This window comes from Spermophilus citellus, assembly GCF_964194105.1.
Source record: "Spermophilus citellus genome assembly, chromosome: 10".
In the NCBI taxonomy this organism is placed as follows: domain Eukaryota; kingdom Metazoa; phylum Chordata; class Mammalia; order Rodentia; family Sciuridae; genus Spermophilus; species Spermophilus citellus.
Window position 1 is genome coordinate 96,608,431 of NC_138197.1, and position 26,431 is coordinate 96,634,861.

Sequence of the window (26,431 nt, forward strand, 5' to 3'; positions counted from 1 at the left end):
GCATTTCCTTGGTGTTCCTCAGACTCACTTTTTAGTCCTCCTTGGTCTTCTTTTGTAGTTATTCTTTTTCTCCCTGATTTTTTTGTCACTGCAGTGATCCAGGTATCTGTCTCTGGATTCCTCTATCTGTACATGCTCCTTTGGTGATTTAATACTATATCATGGTCTTAAATCTCATCCATGTATGGATGGCTCACAAATGATTCTCTCTAATTCTCTCCCCTGTGTTTTGGATGCAAATATTCAGCTCCTTATACAAACTCTCCACTTGAATATCCCATATCCCCAAATTTCAATGCTACTACTATGGTTAGATTTTTATTTCCAATGATCACTGTGGAGACATCAGTGGGAATAATTCTGTCCTGCATCCTAAGTGAAGTGGTGTTTATGATCTAGAGCTCTGATAGAGTTAGTCTTGGCAGAGTATATTTCAGGTTTTGTGAATTTTTGAAGCCTATATAACATGAGGGATCCTGAAAATAATACAAAAATAAAAATCTAAATCTAACCTCAGAAGACATACAGTGAGTTAGGGGATCTATAGCTTAACCACAAAGTAATCTACCCTGAAGTCCTGGTGCAGCTTTTCTGACCCATATCCATTGCTTCATCTTCTGATAACAAAACCATCTTGACTTTCCTTGGGGATCATTCTGTGTTCATGTGGGCAACTGAAATTAGCCCAAGTAGAGTCAATCAGAACAACCCCTCCTTGACCAGAGTGACAGTTTCAGGAGTGGATTTATGACCTGATCTAGTTCAGTCATAGCAAATGAGGCTCAATCTCAGATCTTTTCCTTAGACTGCTCTGGAAGAGAGGTTCTATTTTTTCCATGAGATCAGAAGCTAATAAAAAAAAAGTAAGTTGAGTCCTGCTGGCAGTTACATATACCCTCAAATAAAGCAAACAGAGAAAATAGAACCTAAAGCAGCAGAAAATGAACCTGAGGTCATTGTAAGAAATATCTGAGCCCCTGAATAATACATATCTGAAACTCTCCTTCTCTGAAATTTTTAGATATGTTACTCAGGAAAAATTCCTTTTTGTGGTTAAACAAATGTGATAAGCACCCCTATTTCATGAGGTACAAAATGCAAGACATGCACAGATTTGAAATACTGTTAAGGAGCAAACTTGGTTCAGACTGCAATGTAGATTTGTTAGAGGGATTGATTCACTGTTAGATAGGAAGTATAGTTGTTGAAAATTCCGTCAATGTAATAGCTCACTTGAAGTTATAAAAGCATTATCTTTGTCATTAAATGGCAGTGAAAGTTCAAAATGTAATTAAATCATGGTGTGAAGATAACCATCAGAAATGAGTGACATGAGTGGCAATTGGGAGATCTTTATAAGTCTTCAAGAATGTCTCTCCAAACTCTTTAAGTACATCACTCAAATTTCATTTTGTTTATCATATTCTTTTGGAGAAGACTTATGATGTTTTTTGGTGATGCTGGTTCCAATAATTATTATTATGTATTATATAATTTGCAGCAATGAACAAATGAGCTCCTTGCTTCCTGCCCATCTATCCTCTAAGATTCATGTCACAACCTTGATATTACAAGTCTGGCTGAATTGATGGTAAAGATTTTACTGCTTTGGCTTGGATTTTATTCTCACATTCATTAACAAAAAGAATTTGTCCTCTGAGGCCATCCCTTTCATCAAGTGCCAGGAGATCCTGCCAAATATATAATGAGCCTAAATTTTCATTTCAATTCAAGAAATATTTTAATTTTATTTTCTGCATAGCTTCACACTTGCCTTTTTTTCTTTTTTTCTTTTTTTACATAAGGCTAAGACACCTATTTAACCCACTGCTTAGCCTTTATCTGGAATTTATATTCAACTGAAAAATGTTGATAGATGTCATATTGACTTAATGCCAATAAAACTGGAATGTCATTTTTAAATGATATTAAAATAATTGTATAAATTCAGGGAATGGTCTTAGAAGTAAGCATTTAGGTTGAACTGAGGATAATGTAAGGATTGTATATATTTTTCTAAGTTACTAGACTTTGTATCAAGTAAAGGGGGATATCTGGCATTTAAGACCTTTGTAAATGATAACTAAAATTGCCTTTTTTTCTTGAATGTTTATAAAGATCAAGAAGATCAAGCTCGGGTAATTCAAATCGGTTTATATCTTTTACTTAAATAGTCACATTATAATTATATTTACTAAAGAACTGAAAATAATTCTTTTTCAGAATATAATAGTAGCTGTACTTTTATTTTAGGTCTTGGCAAAATCAAATGAATTCACATTTTTTATTGTGTGTATTTATTTCCTCCTCTATCTTGTATAACATATATTTATATGTGTGAATCCAAATTAGTATAAACATGCCCATGTATGAATGTCCACTTAAGACAAGAGGGATAGATATCTCTAGGGAAGCAATAAGTGGGTCTCCTACTATTGGTTCAGGGTAATGTACTAATGTAGTTTCAGAGGCAAAACTGCTATAGCTACAAGTTAATAATAGTATCTTTAAACAAAGAAACACAAATCCCCTTTTGATATTTCCTCTGTTAGGTTCTTTGCCATCTTCCTCTTATATTTCTGTTGAATGTAGCCCACCCGTTCCTGGGCTCACCCCTACAAGAGGGTTATATTTCCCACCCCATTGAATCATGAAGGACCATGCGATTTGATTTGATAAATGAAATGTGTGTAGACAAGTGACGTGGGCCATTCCTGAGCAGAAGCTCTAAGAGTCTTTCTCTCCCTCTGTCAGTTCTCCTTTTCTCTATCATGAGATCAACACATTCCATACTGGGGTTGCCCCTTTAGCATGGCTCTTAGAAAAAGAGTACTTGAACAAGAGCTGAAAGTAATAAAGAGTAGCCTCAGATGAAGTACATCATTGTTTTTGAAAGGTACTCTAAACCAGGATTTCTCAACCTTGACACTATTGATATTATACACTGCCTAATTTTTTATTGTGGTACTCTGACCTGTCATTGTAGGATGTTTAGCAATGTCATTGGCCTGTACCCCTTAGATGTCTCCCACCACACTCTCCAGGTATCAAAGATGTCTCCAATATTATCAAATGTCCCTTAAGAAGCAGAATTGCTCCAGGTACTATTTCCAATCTAGTAGTTCTTAAACTGGGGTTCCAGAGCCAGCAGAACCTGGGGATATGTTAGAAATGCAATGTCAGGACCTCAGACTGCTGACTGAGCAGTTGTGGGGCTGGAGCCAGGAAACTGTGTTTTAATACACCTTAAAGTGGTTTTGAACACTTAAATGTGAGGACAATTTGTGTAAGCAGATTGGTAGGTAAGCACTATTGCACAAGGAATGGGAAATTGATTTCATTTATAGGCAACAATTTTTTTTTCATTCTTAGGCAACTCTTTTGACATCTAAAGTATGAAGACTCCATTTTTTGTGAATCTGTAAGGCTTTGGGGCACAATATCATAGACCAGTATAATACATGTCAAGCAAATGAAGTTGTATAGCTTCAATAAATTTCACTATGGTGTCATAACTTGAAAATTCAATGGGTCCCAATAATTTGAAATGAAGAAAAAAATATATTTTGTTTGGGGAAACCCAAGAGCAGTGGCATTCAGTCCTTGTAATGTTTTAATAAAATTATTTTTTTAGAAACCTCAATTATCAGTTTCAAAGGTATGTCATTTGTATTCATTTTATTTGAGCACATAGTAGATAAATATAATTTTAAAATAGTGAAAAATTGAGAATCAGCGTTCACAAATCACAGGTTTATTTATTTCCAGATTTTGTTACAATTAATAGCTGTTTTTTTTTTTCCATTTGATTCCTTTTATGTGTCTGTAAAACAGATCTAAGTATTCTCTACCTTGAGTAGGGACAAATGGAGCAAAGTCAGTCATCATGCTTAAAAGTATAGGAATTACACATTATAATGCTAATTCAGAGTTAGGAGGTCAGGCATTTCCCCTAGTTGTGATTAGAAATAGAAGATGGAAAATCACACATCAATTTTCCTATGTTAGTTTTGAACATATAAGGATTTATGTATCAATTTGAATGATTCAGTTTATATTTATTTGGATTTTCCACTTTCCCCTTTTCATAAAGGATATTTGTGAGTAGAAAATTTCCAGAAGTTTTTCTTTAATACTCTTAACGGAACACATCATATCTTTTGTACCATATATTTTGTGTTTTTTAATATTTTTTTGTAGTTACAGATTGACAGCATGTCTTTATTTTATTTTTTATTTTTATGTGATGCTAAGGATTGAACCCAGTGCCTCACACATGTTAGGCAGTGTTCTGCCACTGAGCTACAACCCCAGCCCAATAGATATATATTTTAATTGGATGTTTTTAGTCATACATGATATTAGAATCCATTTTGACATATTATACAAGCATGGAATATATCTTGTTCTAATACAGACCCTAGTACCTCTCCTTCCCTTTCAATCTCCCTGCCCCATATATTTGTTTTTGAAAGTTTTCCTAAAATCAGAACTTCATCATGGTGACATCCAAGTCAAGTACAAAATAAATACAAGGAATTTATCTTATAGGTTTCTGTTTTATCAAAATGTAAAAAATTAAGCACTTTTTATGCAGTGATAGGCTTATATAATACACACGAAAATTCTCAATTTCAAAAGACATAATATGCATTTTGTATTTTTTATCATATCACTATATTCTATACACTTGATCATAAACTTCCAATAGTATGCTTTGAGTAAAAATATTGGAGGAAACCCTTTTGAGTTTCATTTTCCTATTGCTTTGCAGAAAGGAAGAAATCTTGATTTTTATTGTCACACCGGGATTTTACGAAATAGCTTGAGAATAAAAATACCTTGAACTTGTCATTTAAAAGATGAGGCATAGTCTTTCCCTTTAAAGAGGCATGCTCCATTTTTTAGGTCCTTTACACTCCTGAATTTGATTTGTGCTGTAAAAGCACAACTCCCAACATTCAAAGGCAGATCTGCCTGCTTCAGCTGCCTGCAGCTACAGAGAATTAGTCTGTCATTCTCAGCATCGGGGAGTGTGTGTAATGTGTGTGAACGCGTGTGTGTTCATGTCTGAGGCTGGGGGCTGAGAGTCATTTAAATGTGCAGAGGGTTAATAGTATAGCATCTCGTTCAGGCTTGGCTCTGAAACCTGTGGCATTCTGGGCTGGACAGCTGCTTCCGTGCCTCTGTTTTAATTTAGCAGGATGTTTGCTGCCATGGCAGCCAGCAGCATCCACTGCAGCAGCAATGAAGAGCCATAGATCTGAGAATGCAGGTGGAATACTAAAATGCAAGAGGCTCGTGCAGGGCTGGGCTTCAGTGCTTAATTTCTGCTCTTACTGGGCTCCGATGCGGAGGTTGTACTTGCTGCACTGTGTCAGCTCATTAGTAAAGGGTTGCGGACCCAGATCGGGTTAAGGGCTGGTGAGACGCAGGAGGGAAAAAAAAAAAAAAGAAAAGAAAAAAGAAAAAGCAAGAGGCTTCATTCGTGCTTCACTACCTCGCATATCGGAACAGAGAAGCAATCCAGGGAAATGTGGACCCAGCATCCTGCTGAGACATGTGATTGGATGAAGACTGGAAAACGTAGTTGGCTTCCTGGGCTACTTTTCAGCTGGAGCAGAGTCTTTGATGAACTCTTTTCTGCTTCAGATATATTTAAGCAAAATGTTTGTAAGTACTGCTGATCAGTGAAATGTTGTGACAAGCTCAGTTATGGGCATATTATGTTACATATTGCCAGAATCTTCGGTGAATGTTTGAGCCTGAGCTTTTATTGAAGTGCATATGTTAATTAAAACCAAAAGGGCTAGTTGCTATTCTAGTGTAAAAAGACAATATGCAGTCCAGTTGAAAGGAAGAAGGCACTAGAAGAATCATGCAGCGGCCTGCTGAACTCTCTGTGTTTCGGAGCAAAGAAGTAAGGAGAAAGGGAGCTTGCCTTCAGAAACAGAAGTCTCTTACCAATCTCTCCCTCACCAGTGAGGGGGAGAGGAGACCCACTGTGCGCATTTCCAACTGGTTTGGCAATGCTGCAAAGGCGAGCCAGAGAGAATCCAGCTATGTGGAGAGGCGCTCACTGTCCAGGTTTCTCTCGCGCTCTGTACAGTCCCTGTACCACAGCAGCAGCTCAGGGGCCTGGAACCTCCTGCCTACAGGAGGCAGCCAGTCATGCAGCGAGGACATAGAGGACTGGTCTTCAAGAAGAGGCTTGGAAGGCGAGAGTGATGAAGATAGTAGGTCTGAAGAGGAAAATGTGTCCTCCAAGCCAAGCAGCCTGAGCAGAAGCTGGGCGGAAGAGGAGGGAGAAAGCTGCCTGCGGGAGGGGACAGCTCACCTGGACGAGGATGTGATCCTTACGATGCTGGGTGATCTGGAGCAGGCTCTTTACACTGACTTACTAGGTAAGTCTCCTTTGCTCCTAAGTATGTGTATGGGATTTTAATATATTTCATTTTTCCCTATAAAATTATTTGCATGAGTCAGATCTTCAGTTTTTCAGACTGATTTTTAAAAAAATGATTACTTCCCTAAGCTTTTAAATTTCTTATATCTTGATTTTTTTTTTTTTTTTTTTTTGTAAAGCTGAGCTGTGTGTACCAATTGTGAAGTCTAATTGAAGAATGTAAATACTAGCCATCTGCCATGGGCATTACTGGCCTGGTGTCCAGTATATTCCAGATATCCCTAAATAAATGTTAACATTTTAAAACTCCAGGTGTGTTTTTTACTTAGTCATTAATGGAGTCTATTTGTTCAGCTTCCCTCAAGGTGACCTTACCTCACATATGGAATGAAGGATGTACAGCCCCCTGGGTATATTTACTGTGTAGTTAAGTTTCTTCTGCTGTCTCCAAGTTACCTGAATAGATGACCCTTTTTTAAACCTCAGTGACAAGCACCCTGAATTCTAGTAGCATGACAGAGATGCAGGGATATCTACTTCCTTTTATTTATGTGTGTGTGTGTGTGTGTGTGTGTGTGTGTGTGTGTGTCAAAAGCTGCTCATGAATGTGTTCATTATAACTACTTGAACTATGTGGATAACTATGAACTGTTTCCATACTTTACAAACTAGGCCTTTTGGATGATATGAGGCTCAGTAGTAACTTGTGAATGATCTTTAGCTATGAAGATGCCAGGTGATTCTTCAGCTTCATGATTAAACTTTCAGGGTCAACTTTGCCACTTATCCAAACAACTAAAATGTGAACATTTTGTTATTTCTAAATTCAGAATTCTGCCAAAATATATTTACACCCTATAGTCCTTTCTTCAAAAATACCTATGTATAAACCATGGAGCACACCACATTTTACGTCAATGTGTATTTTTACAAAGGACTTCACACAGGACTCCTTATATGCAAAAGAATTAAACCTGGCCAGTGATCTCTTTGTTTCTGATGCATGCAACTGATGCTAAATACAGACTTATTTTGATTCTTCCTGCAGCCCCTCCTGTTACAAGATGTTTTATGAGATTGTCTGGGTTGCTTTAGTGAACCAGCTTTAGAAGAAGAAAGCATAGAGAGACAGCACAGGCAAATGTAGCTCAATTTTTCATGTCAGTTTGTCTTTAAAGGAGTAATGTTTCCACAGTTGTCTGAATGGTGATTTCCAAATCTGAATGCACCAGGTACTCAGACACCCAAGATTTACTTCTTCACTATTGTGTGATTTCTGTGATGAACTGTTTCCTATAAAAGAGCTCTCTGTACCATACAAAGGCAAGAGGGAGTCTTAAACCTTGGGAATCTTTTTTTTTTCTTTCTTATTTTTTTTAAATCCTCTGGAACTGTTCATCAGGTAATATTCATCGTTAGCTTTTAAAATAATAGCATTTATCTTGTTCTAAGTACCTCTTGTGTAAGTATTTTCAATAATATGAACAGAGTGCAATTCCCCTTGGCAGCATTTGTTGGTTGCTCCATTAAATTACAGCCTGCTGTGGGTGGGTGTATGTGAGAAACTCGCCTTTTTGTGCATAAATAACTTGGATCATTACCATCAGAGGGCAACTTCTCAATAGAAGTCTGAATGTCATGGTTTTTGACAGAGCATCTGCTTATTGTATTTATGTGGTTATTCTCCTTATCCCCCCTCCCCAACTGGTGCCAATATTCAAAAATTCAAGTACAAAGTACAGGGGAGAGTTCATTCAAATAACTTTGACATGAATAATCATATTTTTAAATAATTAAGCATTCCAGTTAAATCCCTTTATTTTGGTAAATATATCCAAGGTCATAACACAGGAATTTCAGATTTTCTTGACTAGGTTCTGCTTATGACTCAAAATGGCCTCTTCTAACTTAGTTTGTAGTCAGGACTCCTTGAGTTCAACTTTGTTCTCTTGGGTATTTGAATAAATTAGACAGACTAGGATCTATACTATAACCACATAGGAGAATATTTAAAGTGATAATCATTTTTCTGTTTTCCTCAAAAACATCAGGATAATGCAACTATATTTAAATTTTTCATCCAAATCATTGTTGGGGTCATATATAAAACTTGAGTTATATTTCAAAATTTTTAAGTCAGGCAACTGTGCTCTAAATAATAACATTTGTAATATAATAGTGTACAGGTTATAATTCTCTGAATCAGGTTCATTCCTATATAATTGGTTTTCTATTAAAAGATGGCAGTGCTGGCAATGTTAATTATAATGTATATAATTAAAGCCTAAAAAGGGCAGAATTACACAAATTAAATGGTCTGTTTGCCACTAACTGATAATGAAAAAGTACCAAATTGAGCCTATTATTCTATGCTCCACTCATGGAAAATCCCTTATAAGCAATGAGAAAGCATTTTGCACCAATGTAAAAAAAAACTCAAGTGGATTTCAGAAAGTATCATTCTAGAAGATGGGTGGAGATCCCTACCATGGTGTCTGACACATCAGAGGTGTCCTTCAGGAATAATAGTTGACTTTGAGATTATGCAAATGGGAAGAGATTCAACATTTTTGTGACTAAATGAATCTTCCATGCAAGTGTTTTTGCTTTTAAGTATTTAGTAAACATCTAATTTTATGTGTGCCTTCATAATCAGCCTTTTCCATTCCCTGCTCCCAAGATCTCCTAGACATACATCATTTGAATACAAATTTATACGACAGTTTAGACTGTGCAGTCAATCCTAAGGGGAATTGGTAAATGCACTTAGTTTTTATATGGCCTTTTGTGGGTCACTAAAAACATTTACAATAATATATTTTGCTTTGGTTATTATCTTCCATGACATAAATAAGACAATGATTATGGTTCTCTCAGTAATTGTTGGGAGGACAAGGTCCGCATGTCTGATTGTCGTTGAGTGGTGCAATGTCATAAGTGGAGGTCATGATGGAAAACATCAAAGGAGAGAGGGAGGCTCTGGTACTGAACACAAGGGACACCAAATAGCCAAGCAGTGAATTCAACTGGAGATATGCAAGGTGCTAACTAGAAAAAAGACATTTAAATAGATATAGAGCAGATGTAAAAAAAAAATGTATTTAGTGAAAAAACTATAATGTTCTAAAAATGAACATTAAAAAGATAATGAAAAAATTCAAAGATCAACTTTAATATTATGCAAGCATTTGAGATGCAGCCTGATTATCTCTTAGATGTTCTCCCAGAGGGAAGGGAGCCAGGGATGGGTGGCATGTGATGGTGTTACCTAGCACTTGTCATGTGACATATTTCTCCTCCCTCCAATACAAGTCCTTTCAATACTGTTAGATTTTAATGACTTTGCATTCCTTGCCTTCACCTAAAAATCAAAGATTTTATATGGGTTTACTTCTCCACTTTCCCCCCCTCTTCACTATTTTTGATCCACTTTGAATAAATCACTTTGTAACGCCTGCCTTTCCTTTGTCTATAATATTTTTTTCCTACTCTTTATAAATTTCCTTATAAAACCTTCATTTTTTTCCTTCAAAGTTCTACCAGATTATTTGAAAGTGAAAGACTTATTGATATCTATTTCTCAAATATAATACATCATGTTAAGATGATAAGCAGAAGAATTTCCAGGGAGGATATAGAATCTCTAGGGTTTTCAACAGTTCTCAGTTCTAAAATAAATGTTAATCTATGGGATTAGAGGCTTCATGACTTGAGTTAATGTAGGAAAGTTTATGACATGTGTGAGAGGTCCTGAAATGTATTTTTTTATGTCTTAAAAATATGTTTACTTGATTTTTTTAAAGAAAAGATATTAGTGGTTTCACAGGGCTCGGAGTGGGTGATAACCAAAGACTAGTTATTGAAATCATTAAAATGTCCCAAAATTAACTATAGTAATAGCTCTATATATTTAAATATATAATGAAAAAAATCAAATCGTATGTCTTAAGTGTGCAAATTGTATGTGTATTTTCTCTCTATAAGATTGTTAAAAATTAATAAGAAAAACACTTTCTCATTAAATTAAGAAAGAAAGAAAAATATCTTTACTTGAAGTTATTTAGTACTTCCAAAGTGTGAAATAATGCTATTATAAAGCATGTTTCAATTGTTCAAATAATTTGTAAAATAAAAGGAACAGATTGATAGACTGGCAGCAGAATGGTGACTGTTTTTGGCAAACGTCCAGGATGAGGAATAATGAGCAAAGTAGTGATGTTTGGCTGAAAAAGATAATAAAGGAATTAGCAGGTTTTTTTTCCAGATTTCAGTGGCTGCAATGTAAAGATAATATATTTTGTCTATTTGGTTTCAAAGCCCCTGGGCCTATTGGATGGAAATTAAAGGAAGACAAATTATTGCTTGTCCCCCTTTAACGTTTTCACAGTGAGACTGGCCTACTACCGGAAGGAGAGGTGGACACCTTTCTGATGATGAAAGTTTTTAGACAGATGCTGGTGGCTGAGCTACCCGTGAGACATGAATGAGTTCTGTGGCTGACAGGTCAAATGGGACCATCTCTGAAATCCTCACTGAATCTGTGATTATGAATGTCCAATAGACACATTTGTTATATGTTTTTAAAAGTGTGGCCTGAATGCTAAGGAAGTGTGTTAGCAGATCCAATAGCTGCTTAGATGGTGAAGGTGTATTACAGATGAGCATAGTGACTTCTCTGTGATAGTTTTCATAGTATAATGTAATGCATATTATTTTCCTATCCCTCCCCCTTTTCCTTCTTTTTTTCTTCTATCTTATTTCTATTCCATTCCTTGCCTAACATATCCTGGCTTCCTCTTTCTTATTCTCCTCTCCTTTCTTCCTCTTCCTTCTCCTCGATAATGTGTTTCAATTCTTCCTTCCTTCTTTCCTTTCTCTTTCCTTCTCTTCATTTCTTCTTTCTTTCCTTCTTAGTTTTTTTAAGTTCCCATCCCTCTCCACCCCAATGGAACAGAAGAAACACTGTTTTCTCTTCTTTTCATGTTATTCCTTTTATCTAGACCCACCAGCCTCAAATGGAGGCTTTACTGGAAAGTATTTCATAGCCATAAACAAAATGGCTTAATGGCAAAATGACTTGTATGGTTGTGTGCAGGCCAGCCTTGACCACACCCACAGAGCGATTTGTCTCATACCCATTAGACAGACATTTGGGGTTCAAGGACTTTACTTGAATTCTAGTGTCACCAGTGTGGATGTTTTGGTAAACTATAGAAAGTGGAGAATTAAAAATAAAGACATTCAATATTATGAATCTTGGTCCATGAGTCTAATAAAATTAAAAACTCATGAAAGCTATTTAGTTTCTATGAGAAAAGGCCTCTTGTGTATTCTAAAATCTAAATGTGTACTTGCTACATGAGCAAGTTTACTCTACCCATTCTAAGTATAGGTCATTATTGAGACAATTAATATACAAATAATCCTTTGTATCATTCAATTTTAGATTAAGCCACATACAATGTATTAGCCACATCCCCACATCCCCATCCCTATTTTGTATTTTATATAGAGACATGGTCTCACTGAGTTGCTTAGTACCTTGCTTTTGCTGAGGCTAACTTTGAACTCACAATCCTCCTTCCTCTACCTGCTGAGCCATAGGGACATACAGTGTATTTCTGAGTGGCTGTTTTTGCAATGATTAGGGTCATAGAACTACAAGTGTTATTGTAATGTTTTTTTCCACTTAAATGTTACTACTTGTGAGATTACATTTGTATCTGATCACATTTTATTTGTAGAAAGAAGAATTCTAATTTTCAAATGATAAGAGTTATTTGGAATTTCCTAACTATCTTTTGACTTTTAAGAAGAGGGCTTATATTGCCTGGCTATGTATACAAATTATCCTAAGAACAGTAAATTGCATGAATTTATTATCATGCTTCTCTTCCAGGTGAAGACCCTGAAACAAGAAGAATGAGAACAGTTAAAAACATTGCAGATTTGAGGCAGAATTTAGAAGAAACTATGTCTAGTCTTCGTGGGACCCAAATAAGCCACAGGTTTTTCTCAATTCTGTGAATCTTTGGGCCAATAAAGAAAAAAACAATTACAGTCAAGCACTTCATTTCTCAAGTAATGATACAGAAGAAGTTTCACTTATCGTTTAGTATTTTCTCATTTGAATTTTACATGATAATCAATTAGTAATAATCCTTGAACTGAAAATTCTCAGCATATACCCAGAGACTTTTCCCCTTATCCATCTCTTCTGTATAATTTGCTGTTCAAACTGAATTAGCAGCTGCAACTACCTCATCACAACTAAGATTTTCATGCCTGTTCCAGAGAAGAGTGGCAGAAACTTCATTGGATATGTGCCTAGGGAGGAGTGATAGAAATCATTCAAGCATGATTGCAATTAATTTTCAAGATAGGTCTCAGAAGGTTACAGTGGGTTCAGCTTAGAATTTGTTGGGAAAGTGAAACAAATTGGTTTTTATCCAAAATGTAATGATGACCTTTCCTTTAAAAGAACAAACAAACAAACAAAAAATAATGGCAAATGAATTTCCCTTCCCACATTTTGACATAAGCAAAAGTGATTAGAACCACAAATGAGTAATTTAGCTTTCATGAAAGTACTATGCTGCTAAAAAATGAGACTCTGGTCTTTTCTTGTCTTTGTGCATTTTTGGCCTGTGGCCCTAGTGAACCAGAGGTGGGTTATCTCTCCCTTTTTATTTGACAGCACCCTGGAGACAACATTTGACAGCACTGTGACAACAGAAGTGAATGGAAGGACCATACCCAACCTGACAAGTCGACCCACTCCCATGACCTGGAGGCTGGGCCAGGCATGTCCCCGCCTGCAGGCGGGTGATGCTCCTTCCATGGGTGCTGGCTACCCGCGTAGCGGTACCAGTCGGTTCATCCACACTGACCCCTCCAGGTTCATGTACACAACGCCTCTTCGCAGAGCTGCAGTCTCACGGCTGGGAAACATGTCACAGATTGACATGAGCGAGAAAGCAAGCAGTGACCTGGACATGTCTTCTGAAGTGGATGTTGGTGGATACATGAGCGATGGTGATATTCTTGGGAAAAGTCTCAGAACTGATGACATCAACAGTGGGTAAGTGGTCCTGATCTCAGCAGCACTATGTGAGGAGGGGAGGTGGCCTCTTGGAATACATTCCTGTGAAAACATGGGAGTTTCACTCACCTGATCCTTAGAAAAGCAAACAATCCAAGGTATACAGTACCATACATGGAAAGTAAAATATCTAAGTTTTCTGTAGATTCTTTTCATTTAAGCCAGTAAATGTTCCTTTGGTTAGTTTTCAGAAACCCATGTGGCCTGTATTTTTCAGAGTGGTTTTCACATGCTCTCAGTAACAGATTTTGTAGTGAAGGACGTGGGAAGAAGACAGGAGGAGCTTTGCTGAACTGCTTGACTTTCTTTTTTGGCTCAGGTTGCCTCTAACAGCTTTGAAGAGAAAAAAAAAAATTCTAGCATTCTTTGATTATATGCTTCCAATTAAATGAGGGAAAAATAATTTTAGAGTAGAAAGTTTTGATCAATATATTCTCCTTCAATGGTATCAAACTTTTTAAAAAATCTTAGTCTTTGTTTTCCTTCTGTCTTCTATTATATTCTCCCCTATATTTTGGCAGCTTGGGATCCTTGGTTTAATCAGAGAATGAGCCCTAATGCAGGCATAGGATATTCTTTTAAACTGTCTTCTACTAATAATTGCCATTTTGAGCACTTCCTATTATCTACCATATTTTGTTAAAGCGCTTAAATTTATTATTTCATTTAATCTCCCCTCCAGCAACAACCCTTTGGGGAGGAGATTTTTAGACATTTTTGCATATAATGAAACTGAGCCCAATTGGCCCAAATGGTGTACATAGGAAAGGCCAGACTTGCTTTAGAATCCAGGTAGTATGACTTCAAAACTGAGGCTCTGTAATTTATGGAAAAGTCTGCCAATGAACTTTACCTGTAATTTTCATGTGAGTCTGAGATTTGACCTACTCTTAATATTTATTCATTTTAGAGGCCCAGTGTAAGAAATCATTCTTCCATATGGGTAACCCTCCCTGATTTTATTGATGAAAAGCTTATGTTTGAATGATGACAAGAACTAAAAAAAAAAAAGAAAGAAAAAAAAAAGAAAAAAGAGCTTTGGATCACATGTATTGCTCTGCTATGATATTCTGGTATCCACCCTATTGGAGTTTCAAACAATTTTAGAATAAGGGAGATGAATGATGAGGAGGGTAGATTGTAGTTTGGTTGTCATTGGAATCAGAGTGAAAACCAAATTCCTTTCTATCATTGGACCCCTTGGGAACTTGGAACTTGTGTTACTCCAGTTCTTTTATTTACTTATTTTTTGTTAGCTGGAATAAGGATAAAATTATAGCACCTTCATGAAGTTTTTCAGGATAAAGGAAATAATCAACAAAATTTCACTTATCCCAAAGTTTGCACAGTGTTAAGTATTTGATAGATTTATCTTCCTTCTTATCATTACATTTCTTATAGTTAATATAATAGAAACTGTACTTATTTTTAGTTAGCATATTTATACATATGTAATGTGTCCTACAAGGGAATACCAGTCCAGGGAACATCATGGCAACATAGAAATATCCGAGACATAATCTTTCCCTCATATTTCCCTTTTTTCTTCTCCATTATTTCTGTTCTCCCTCCTATCTTCTCCTTTCTTTTTCCATTTCTTTAAATGTGAATATATATGTATCTTCATGTTTTACATTCACTCTTCAAATCCATTGAATGAATATTTAATTTTATATACAAATATATATTCTATGTATGCACATATATTTATATATATACACAAGCAATTTCATTATTCCTGGTAGTTTTGTCTTATTATATGAGACACACAGGTACTGAATTAGTGAGCACTGAACCATTGCTCCTAGGGGAAGAATAGGTTTAGGTTCCTGCAAACTTCTGGTTACATTTTCATTAAATAATCAGTATATAACTGTGTTTTATGAGTGTTTCTGCTTAAACACACTTTATTGAATACATACCCTTGATTCAGTAACATGGAAATCACAAACAACAATGCCACACCTCATGTCTAATTGAAGCTTGTCTAATACATTTTCTCTGTGAGACACCTCTTAGCTTTCTTGCACCTAGGAACACAGATGGCACCTCTGCACCACACCTAGAGGCTGTTTTAAGTCTTAAGATTTCAAATAGAAAGGACCAAAATGTGAAAAGGTGGCACTAGACCATGAATAGGACATTTTGGGTGGTATGAGAGCTGAAACAAGTAGATCGAGTGTTCCCTTGTTTGGCCTCACCTGAAAACCCCTGAGACTTAGATTTTTCACTTTTCTGCACATGTCCACAAATGACTATGAAAGTACAGCAAGTATTGATTTTGAGTCTACAAATAAAATTTAGAAAAGTAGGCACATTCACAAATGCAGGGTTTGTGAATGATGAGGATTGAGTGCATTTATGCACACAGTGTATCATGGGAACAGCTTAAATCAGAAATCAGAGGAGCATCCACAATACAACATGTGGATAATTTTGAGAGATTCAATAGATAAAAACTGAGCTAAATTCAGAATCAGAAGAAAGTGCTAAACTCTGGTATGAAATAGAAAGGAGTTTAGTTCTGTTTCCTGATTTAAATAACTGTAGATGAGGAAAATTTACGCTAAAAGAGAAAATTTGTAAGAAAAGTTTAAATACAGAACGTGTAAGCCATTCAGTAAACTTGACAAAAAGATAATTTTTAGAACCAGTGGGAGAGTTGGGTCAGATGATATTCAGTCTTCTTTCTCCTAACTGAAAGGCATGGAAGATGAATATTTAAGGACAAATTCCAAGAGCTGGGGACTGTCAAAACAGGCCTCAATATCATCATCCTAGAAAGTTTGAACTGTGTACTATCAACAATGGGAACTGCAACTTCATAGAGATTATGAAATAGTCACGGAACAGGACATGAAGAAGGTGATAGTTTTTGAAAGACTTGTTTGGTAGAAAATGAATACAAATGAGAAACTCTCGAGCTAGATTCAGGAACTATGTTAAGAGTTCAGATTCAAGGTTAGAAGGCATTTGTGGGGGTGAAGGGAGAAAAATAATTGATGAGGGAGGCACTTGAAAGAAAAAGTTTTGCAGGGATGATGATGGACTACACATGAGGATATATGGGAGGGAAAGAAATCAGTCAAGATACCTATGTTGTAAACACAGGAGATAGTAAAGGATACCGTTGAAGAAAATAGGATGAGAGAGGGAGCTGATTTTTTGTTGAGGGTATAGATGCGTTGGAAAGAGTGGGATATAGTTTGTGAAAAAAGCAAAAGTAGTGTCCAGGAGAGAGAGATATCTCAGTAGAAGATAGTGGACATTGTGGAGGCATGAGGCCTCCTGGGGAAAGAATGTACAAAGGGAAATCATAAATTAATAAACATATACACACATTTGTGTGTGTGTGTGTGTGTGTGTGTATATATATATATATATATATATATAAATTCAATTTTTATATATATTCATACATGTATACATATATATTTTATATATACATACACACATGCACATACAAATACATAACATATACATAGACATATTTGTATATATAAATTCAATTATATTATTATAGAAGAATATATTTATTGTATATGTTTATATATATTCATATATATATGTATGTGTGTGTGTATATGTATACTACAAAAATATTTGTTGAGTTCATTCTGTGTGTTAAGCAACATTCTGGGCACTGAGCATGTAATAGTGAACAACAGATACACAGTACCTACCCACACAAAGTTCACATATTAACATTTTTTGTACTTGTGTAAGTGCTTATTTATTTAATAAGTAAATATGTGTGTTTTTGTGTGCATAAATATTCTGATTTTAAGGAACTATTTTAAACAACTGAGTTCTCATTAGTAACGTATATTACAGGCATACCTTCCTCAGGAACATTTGGTCTTTTCTAGAATACTACCTGTATTCGGTAATACTAATTTTGGTAACACAGCAATCTAAAAAATTCAGTAACATAGCACAAATAAGCTCATTCTCCTTCGAATAAAACCCTCCCTGGTGTTGTTGACCTTCAGTTAGGGCAGGTACACCACATAGTCATTCAGAGAGTAATATGGTAATTCTACTATTATCAAGTCACCTTGGACATTGATATTCAGTAGGCAAATGACAAAAGAGATGAAGCACCATGGTCTAAGAATATTTTGTTTGCACCAGGCCTGGACATTTTGCAGATGAATTCCACCCACATTTTCTCTCCAGAAAACCACATGGCCACATCTAACTATAAGAGAGTCAAGAAAATATGGTTCAGCTGTGTGCACAGAAGCTGGTTTGATGAGACACAGCCAGACTGCTGAATTGGCTATTCAGAAAAAGAAAATGTTTTAGATCCTTTGTCCTCTCTTACTTGTTTCATGGCTCCTTTGATATCTGCTTCATACTTCTATACGCCTTCATTTTTGTTCCTTAAATCTTTCAAAGAATGCCTTGGACAGTCTCACAAAGGAGTCTCTTTAAATGGGCATTGGTGGCCCACATGTCGTATGTCACAAATACCCCAAATCCTGTTTGAAAGCTTCCTCAGGAGATATTTACCTGCATGGGCTTATATATTTTTTTCTTTTCCATGTGAGAGGGCAGGAGAATGAAATTTAAAGCTCAAGTCAGTGCTGTTTCCTGTGTGGGGAAGACTAGACATGGTTGACAGGGGATGGGGATGGTCTCAGCTCAAGGGTGTTTGGAAGATACTGACTGAAGGACAGCCAGGGGTGTGGCACATTGCTCACCAGTGTATGGAATGTGCCCTTCTTGGCACCTGCAGGAAGGAGCCCAGTACCTCAGCTTAGAATTTAAATGTCAGGAGATGAAAGAGATGGAGCTATCCTAGAAAGCGTTTAAATTGATGATATTTTCTTTAAGTCATAAAAGGGGCTCAGAAATACCTGTGTAACAACTCATAAAAATATTAAATCAAAAAGTTCACTTTCTCTTGACAGTTTTTTAAAGTATGTTTTACTGTGTAAAGGAACAAAAGTCTTAATAGATACAGTAAAAAATGAAGATGTTTGATTTAGGATTTTTTTTCCCCTCATGTAACCCTAAGAATGCATGAAGTCAGTGCAAATGGGAATGAAGTTTCTTTTTTTTTTTTCCATATGCTCTAGGTAGAAATAAAAAAAATTACTTGATTGGTATTCTGAGAATTCAAAAATTCTTGAAGCATGCAAAGACTTATCTCTTCTCTTTTTGAAATTACTTTACACACTTGGGGATGTGAATCTCTCAGTAATTAGGAATTAGTCAGAGTAAGGCCTCTTATTTATAATGAGTGTGAAAAAGTCTCCATTTATAAAGAGAAAAGGAACACTGGAAAATTAGGAGAAAAGTTACAGACTTTAATTGGGTGGAAATTGAAGTTACCTTTAGGCATCCCGGTTTTAAATAGTATAAGCAATGCATGTAACCTTAAATTAAAATTCTCCTCAAACCACATGACTCAAATACAAAATAATTTAAGAATTCTGAGGCATGGAATTTAAGAAGGCTTTACTTTTGCCTCCTCATTTCTCCTTTAGTAAACTTTGAATGATGACAGTATGCATAACAGTGGGAAGATCAGGGTGCCTGAGCTACTAAGAGGTCTTCTGGTGAGCCCCTGATTCCTAATCTTAATCCGCCTCTGATTTCATACTCAAGATGTGAGCCATTTTTGGTGAAGACAGAAATTTTAATGGTTAAAAAAAAAAGCTGGCAGTACTAGTCAGCAATGGCATATAATTTATTGCATTCTGGGCAGTGTTTTATGATTGATCAGTCGATTGATACATCATCCTAAAATTTATACTTCAGCACAGATAGCATGAAAAGTTGCTCCCTATCGCAAATGTGCTAGCTAAGAAAACTATACTAATAAAAGTTTGAACTTTTTTTAATGATTGTATTAAAAAAAAAAAACACCTAGATGCTCAGAGAGAAGCTTGGGCAGGTAGACTATCTCATTGGGTCACTATGTCATGATATTTAAGAATGCAGACTGGAAGAGAGCCAAAGGGGGGCGGGATAAAAAGGAGAAGATAATTAATTACAACAAAGATGATGACAAGGTACTGTCTCAACTCCCAAGAAGACACAGAGGATAGCAAAGGGACATCTGATGATACTAAGAGAAAAGAGCCTCAAATAGCAAACCAAAACTGACTTAAAACACACAGAAATTGGCTGATGCTGGTAGGGATTTGGGCCACTTGACTAGCCAAGAGTTACGAGGGACGATGGTCACTTTATGACAGGAACACAGCAGTCTAAAACCTGTAAAGTATTCAAATGGTCCAGCCATGGGTCTCTTCCAGGACAGGGGCTACAGGAGGCAGAGTGTTGGGAGTAGAATCACACTGAAGAGAGAGTGGCTGGCAATAAAGGTGCAAACAGAGAAGGTCCTAACAAAAGTGGGAGAGGGCACTAGAGCCAAAGTCTGCAAAAGCAACCTACTACACAATTTTTAAATTACACAGACATAACAGGGACTATTGCTATGTGAAATTAGAAAGCTACTTAAGCCAACCTTCCGTTTATTCAGAAAAGTTAATATTACATACTAATAATGATCAAGACAAAATCACCAAGGTTAACTTCATATAAGCCACAGATATGTGCAGTGTATTTAACTAGACAAGGACTAGTATCAGAGAGGAAGACAAAACAAAAAAGTAGAATCTAAGAAAATGAGCAAAACACATTAACATATAATTTATATAAACATAAATGGCCTATAACAAAATAACAGTATGACCAACCTACTCAGTAATGGGGAACATGTAAATTAAAATGAAAATTAGACATCATTTCATGTGTCTCAGGTTATGCAAAAATACCAAATATTGGCAAATTTCTCAAATAATGAACTGTCCCATCCACCAACAGGAGTTTCATTTCTGAAATTATTTTAAACATTATTTGGCATTGGATAGTAAAATAGGATATATGTATATATCTGTAGGACCCAGAAATCCTGCTCCCAAATATAGACCTTAAATAAACTATTACCAATAAGCACAAGGAAACATGCCCATAAACATTTTTGGCAACATTGTTTGCATCTACAAGACTAAAACCAACTCACATTGATAGTCAAATAAATTTTAAAACTATAGTGCAGTTATAAAATGGCACTCTACAGCTCTAAAATGTTATACATCAAAATGAAAAAATTGTGAAAAATATAAGTGAATATAAGTGAAAGAAGTCACAAAAGAACATCACGTTATTTACATCACATCACACATTATTGGCAACCATGCAATGCTAAACAAAACAGTTTTGGAGATGTATATCCATATGGTTTAAATACCGTGATTTAAACTCAGTAGCCAAGGAAGCAACATTATCTAAGAATATGCTGACTATCTGGACCTGCCATTCCAGTGGCGTGGTGGTGGTTGGGTGATCTCAAAGACAGGAAGTGGGAGGTTGGTAGGCCCTCCATCTCAGATCACTTTGCATAGTAGTTAAGATCATAGTTTCTAGTCAACTTTTCTAGACTCATTTCTCAGCTCTGCCATGGGTGGTTGAGTGACATATAAAAGTACTTAACATTTTAGGATTTGTTTTCTTCATTTCTGAAATGTAGATAATAATGTGACTTTATTAAAGTAAGCTATTTAGAATGGGTCCTGGAAACAATTATTTTATGACAGTGACCAACTGTGGCATAATTGTTACTTATCAAACAAAGTAAGATTAGTGATGTTCCATTATTCCTATGACCTACAATTCTTCAAAAAATGGTATTTACAAAATTACATCATCATATTAGTATTTTGCGAGGGTTATGCACAACCTGTGCAAAATACTGATAGCAAAAAATAAAAACAAGTTTTATATTAGGCTACTTGTTGCAGTAAGAAACACTGATTTTCTAATGAAACTGAAAAGATGTTTTACTTCTTTCTGATGAGGGAAATGTTTATACAGAAAAATATTAAGAATACATTTGGAGTAATTATTTAAAATTGAGAATACAATTTATTAAGTTAAAATTATACAGAGGGGTTTCTTTAATTTGCTCTTGATTAATTAGACATTTTTCTTTAGGTACATGACAGATGGAGGGCTTAACCTGTACACTCGGAGTCTGAACCGAATACCAGACACAGCTACTTCAAGAGATGTCATTCAGAGAGGAGTTCATGATGTGACCGTGGATGCAGACAGGTAAATCTGTCAGCATATGTGATGGTGAGGAGTGTACGAGGCAGTTTCACAAATAAGGTCACAAGGGTTTTACAATAGATACAAAGAAGGCTTTATTTTGACATGATGATCATTTTGGAATTTTTTAAAAGCTAAAGTGATTTAGTTTGCAAGATCATTTTGACTATGTGATAGTGAACAATTGTGTTGCTGATGAGAAGACTTATAATTCTAATCTCTATAAAAGCAAAATTATAAACATAGACTTACTTTCTATATTTGAAAGAATGCTGATTCTTCTTTTTTTCTAATGCAGATACCCTCTGATTTACTGGGAAGCTAATTCTATAAGAATTAAAACTTATTTCACATCATTAGATAAAAAGTTTGATGTTTTTTTCTTGAGGATATTGTTAAAAACATACAACTCTTGCTTTTTGGCCTTTTTCTTTTCTCAAGGACTCACATAGCTTACCTCTCATCCTTGTGGTTTCCCAACTACTTTAGTTAAAGTTCTTTTAAATAATATGAAGCATATTTGAGATTGATTCTTAGCAAATTAGTAAATAAGGCTTTTCAACAGTTCACTAATAAGAAAGCTCAAAAGCAAAAAAAAAAAATTCCTCAAGGGTGTTTTTTTTTTTTTTAATTTGTTAGGTATTCTCTCTAAAAGCTATATTACTGAAATGCATTTAGATAATAGCACAAAACCAGCTAGCTGGAATAGCAAGGACTCAAGTTGTTGGTGTTGCTATAGTGAAGGCTGTAGGTTCCCATCTGATCAACTTCTGGTAACAATGTAGATGGGCAATCAAGAATAGCTGAGTAATTCTTACTAGCAGATTGAAAATGCCCCCCCCAAAAGAAGAGGGTTTGCAATAGCCAGCTATGGTATACTCTAAGTATTGTGTTGCTTAAAGATGTTCCATGTCAATCCAATACCAACCCCATTTCCTTTTTAACCTAAGAAAAGATCATAAAAATAAATTTAATCCTCATGGGCATGATAGAGACTCCCTAGGAAATTTTATAATATATTCATAAAAGTTAAAGTAAAAGGAAACATTTACAAAAGACAGTATATTTTAAGTAGAGCCTTTGAAAAAAACATAAGATTTGTGACACATACCCTGGAGAACCAGAAGGAATTTTGGGAATGGGAGCATAGAGGCCCAAAATATTTTGGCATAAGGAACATTGAATGTGATTCTGCTAGTGTACTGGGAATGACCAGAGATAAAGGACTTAGGGAGACATTCTAGGGTGTTTGAGCCTAAAGATAATAATGGACAATTTTTACTAATTATAATTAGCTTTTTAATTTTTTTCAAAGCAAAAGCATGCAATGGTTGTTATAATCATTGTATTTTTGAATGAATCCTCCCTCTGAAATATAAGATTAATGGAGATGGTTGATACCAAGGCAGGTAGGTTGCTCAGGAAATGATTGTAAAAGTCCACATCCAGCTGTGTGTGGTGGCACATGCCTGTGTCCCAGCAGCTTAGGAGGTTGAGGCAGGACTATCATGAGTTCAAAGCCAGCCTCAGCAACTTAATGAGGCACTTAGCAACTCAGGGAGACCCTGTCTCAAAATAAAATATAAAAAAGGAATGGGGATGTTGCTCAGTGTGAAGCACCCCAGGGGTCAATTCCCAGTACCAGAAAAAAAAAAAAAAGTCCATGTGAAAAGTAGATGAAGACGTAAAAGAAAAATGGCAGTGGGAATGGGTCTGGGGACATCCTTTATTCCTAGAGGAACTTGGGTTTGCCTGCCATCAAAGGATACCTCAAAGTGAATGTCTTAAAAGCTTCATTTCTCACCGTTCTGGAGGCTAGAAATTTATGGCCACGAGTCAGCAAAGGTGGTTTCTGATGAGAACTTTAGTTTACAGATAGCCAAAAAACATAGTGCATATGACCAACTTAAGATGGCAGCCCCCTTCTGCTCTAGAGGTTGCTGCCTTTGGGAAGACTTGAGTGCGGTAAAAAAGGCCCAGGGTTGCCAAACCAGTTGAGGTTTCCAGTGAGGCTGGGTCTAGACTTTTGTGTGAAATCTAATTTTTAAATATTGGTAATTCTCCTAACAGATCTATGAGGACAATGAATAAAGATATTATCTTTCTTCAATAGCAAATGATCTATATAAGCAAAGATGCTTATATAAAGCAGGAGACAACATCCTCGCTTATAGTTGTGTAAACTACTCATGTCCCTTAAAGCTTCTGACAGAGGTACAGCTGGTAATGATACTGCCTATTCAGAAAGAAAAATGCACCAGTGAGGAGAAGCTTCCCACCAGGTGCAAGTAACAGTGGTGAAATGATCTGAGCCATATCTCCAAGTTTTGTTGCTGTTGTTGTTGTTTTAATGCAAGAAAGCACAAATCCAAGGTCAGTTTTCCAGCCTTAGTATCTCTCAGTGGAGCTGGCCTTGGGCCAGCCTAAGGCCTTTTTTGGCAGTAACTAATTAAATCATGTTTAATCACTGTGTGAATTGACACTATGCACAGTAGAAGCACATTTGAATCTCTGATGTGGAGCGAGAAAACGAATCCTGAGAGCAAATTTGCCCTTAACATCTTAAGAGTAAATAAAGGAAGCTCAGACATTGGAGAGTCAGAGAGGTCAGCTCTGATGCAAAAACTGAGGAGGGTAAACTGAGCTAGAGTTAACTGATGATGGTTTTGAAATGGAGAGAATGGGGAATAGGTAACAATGTCAGATTCTGAAGAAATGTAGTTTGGCAACGACTTTCTTATTAGTGACCATATCAATATTAGTTTCAATGAAGTCCTTAAGGAGTGTGCTAGGTTATAAGAGATGAGAAGGAAATAGAAGGTTAAGCACAATGAAAGCAGAGGTGATCTTCACAAAGGTAACAGTAAAGGTGAGGAAGGTGGCCAGTTGAAAGTGATGGCAAGGGATAGGAGGAAAATGACTTTATCACTGGTTTTCTCTGTTTTGTTTGGGGGATGTAAAAATTCCAGCAGGCATTAAGAGAGTGAATTCCTAGACAAAATAATATGATAATTGTTTTAAAAAAATTGGAAAAATCTAGCTAGAAATGATTGGACTGTATAGATTTAACTCTTATACTCCCTTTCCAATTCATATGTTTAAGTCTAACTCTCATTTTGATGATATTTGGAGGTAGATTTTTGAGAGATGATCAGATAATGAAAGCAGAATCCTCCTGATTTAGTACTTTTACAAAAGAGATCCAAGATTGCTCCCTAGCGCCTTCTACCATGTGAGATTACAGCAAAAAGATGGTGGTCTATGAACCAGGAAGTTAAGACCTCACTGGACACCAAATCTGCTGAATCCCTGACTTCTGATTTCCCAGCCTCCAGAACCATGAGAAATTTCTGTGGTTTGTTTAGAAGCCATCAAGTCTGTGGCAGTTTGTTACAGAGACCTGAACAGACTAAGAAAAGAAGTAAAATTGTATGCACTATGAAGTTAGCTGAGGGGAGAGACCCTTCCCTCTCTGAAACAGAAAAAGTGCTATTATCACTACTTTGGAGGTGTGGGGAAATACCTGGAATTTATAATTCTACTTTCTCTGTAAAGTAGAAGCTAAGAAATCGTTGAGAGTGAGGAACATATGTGCAGGATAGGATATTGAGAAACTTATCAAAATTTGAAATTAAAAGGTTTGCAGAGAGGCCTTGAAAGCCTCACTAATAGAATAATAGCATTGTTGAGATCTAACTTACGTGTAAAAATTTTTCTTGTGTACAATTCAGTGATTTTTAGTGAATTCATAGAGTTGTTCAAGCACTGGCACTGCCACATCCAGATTTACAACTTTCCCCCTTCCCCCAAAGATCTCTCAGTGCCATTTGCCATCCGTCTCCACTTTGACACTCAGCACTAGGCAACCACTTGAACACCTTCTGTCTTTATGGATTAGGGATATTTTGTATGAATGGATTCATATAGTCTTTTGCATATAATTTCTTAGCACAAGGTTTTTGAGGTCAGACATATTGTAATATATCTCAGTAGTTGATTTTTTATTGCTGAATGATAGGTAGGATATACAGCTTTGTGTTTATCTGTTGGTGAGTTGATGAACAATTGAGTTGTTTCCACTATTTTAACTCTTTTGTATGATACTGCTATAAAATTAATGGTGAAGTCTTAAATTCATAGTAAGGAGATCTGTGTTTTGCTTCTCCTTGATGGACACATTTAGATTGAATATCTAGGTCGTACGACAAATTTGTGTTTAACTTTTTATGAAATGGTCTCTTTTCCAAATTGCTATACCAACTCATTCCCATCATCAGTGCATAATATTTACAGTTTTCATCGTGTCTACACTTGATAACAGTGGTAGTTTTTAGTTTATTTATAGCTTCTTTGTTTAAATGTCTACTTAAACCTTTTGTGCATTTTAATTGATTTGTTTGGCCTCTATTTAGTGAATTTAACAAGTGTTTTAAAATATATTCTGTATGCAAGTTCTTTTACCAAATCATACCAGTTCATAGTTTATCTTTTTGTATTTTTAGTGATATGAAGCACAAAGTTTTAAATTTAGATTGTATACCATTTAGTGCATTTTCTGTGCAAAGCATTCTTCACATAACTCAAGGCTAATAGTTAATACTTGAAACCATAAATTTATAATAGATTCAATCAGTATCTACTTTCTATAGACTTACTCAGGAGCTTGACTATAGGAGTAGAAAAAAAAGTATCTCACTGGATGGATCCTGAATTGGGAATTGAGTGGTTGAATTTAATTAGATGTGCTCCTTAGAGTATATATGAAGTGATTGAAAATTAGGCTTATGCTGAATTGA

General features: G+C 35.8%; 1 protein-coding gene across 4 annotated transcripts in view; it reads left to right on the plus strand.

The window, feature by feature from the left end:
- NAV3 (neuron navigator 3) overlaps positions 1-26,431 on the plus strand; it is a 353,745-nt gene that overhangs the window by 195,809 nt on the left and 131,505 nt on the right. For all 4 annotated transcript variants that reach the window (XM_081309697.1, XM_081309698.1, XM_081309699.1 and 1 more), the window contains exons 10-12: positions 12,306-12,414; positions 13,104-13,487; positions 21,519-21,638. In XM_081309697.1, coding sequence (XP_081165823.1) covers positions 12,306-12,414; positions 13,104-13,487; positions 21,519-21,638 — 613 coding nt within the window. The remainder of the gene's footprint in view (positions 1-12,305; positions 12,415-13,103; positions 13,488-21,518; positions 21,639-26,431) is intronic.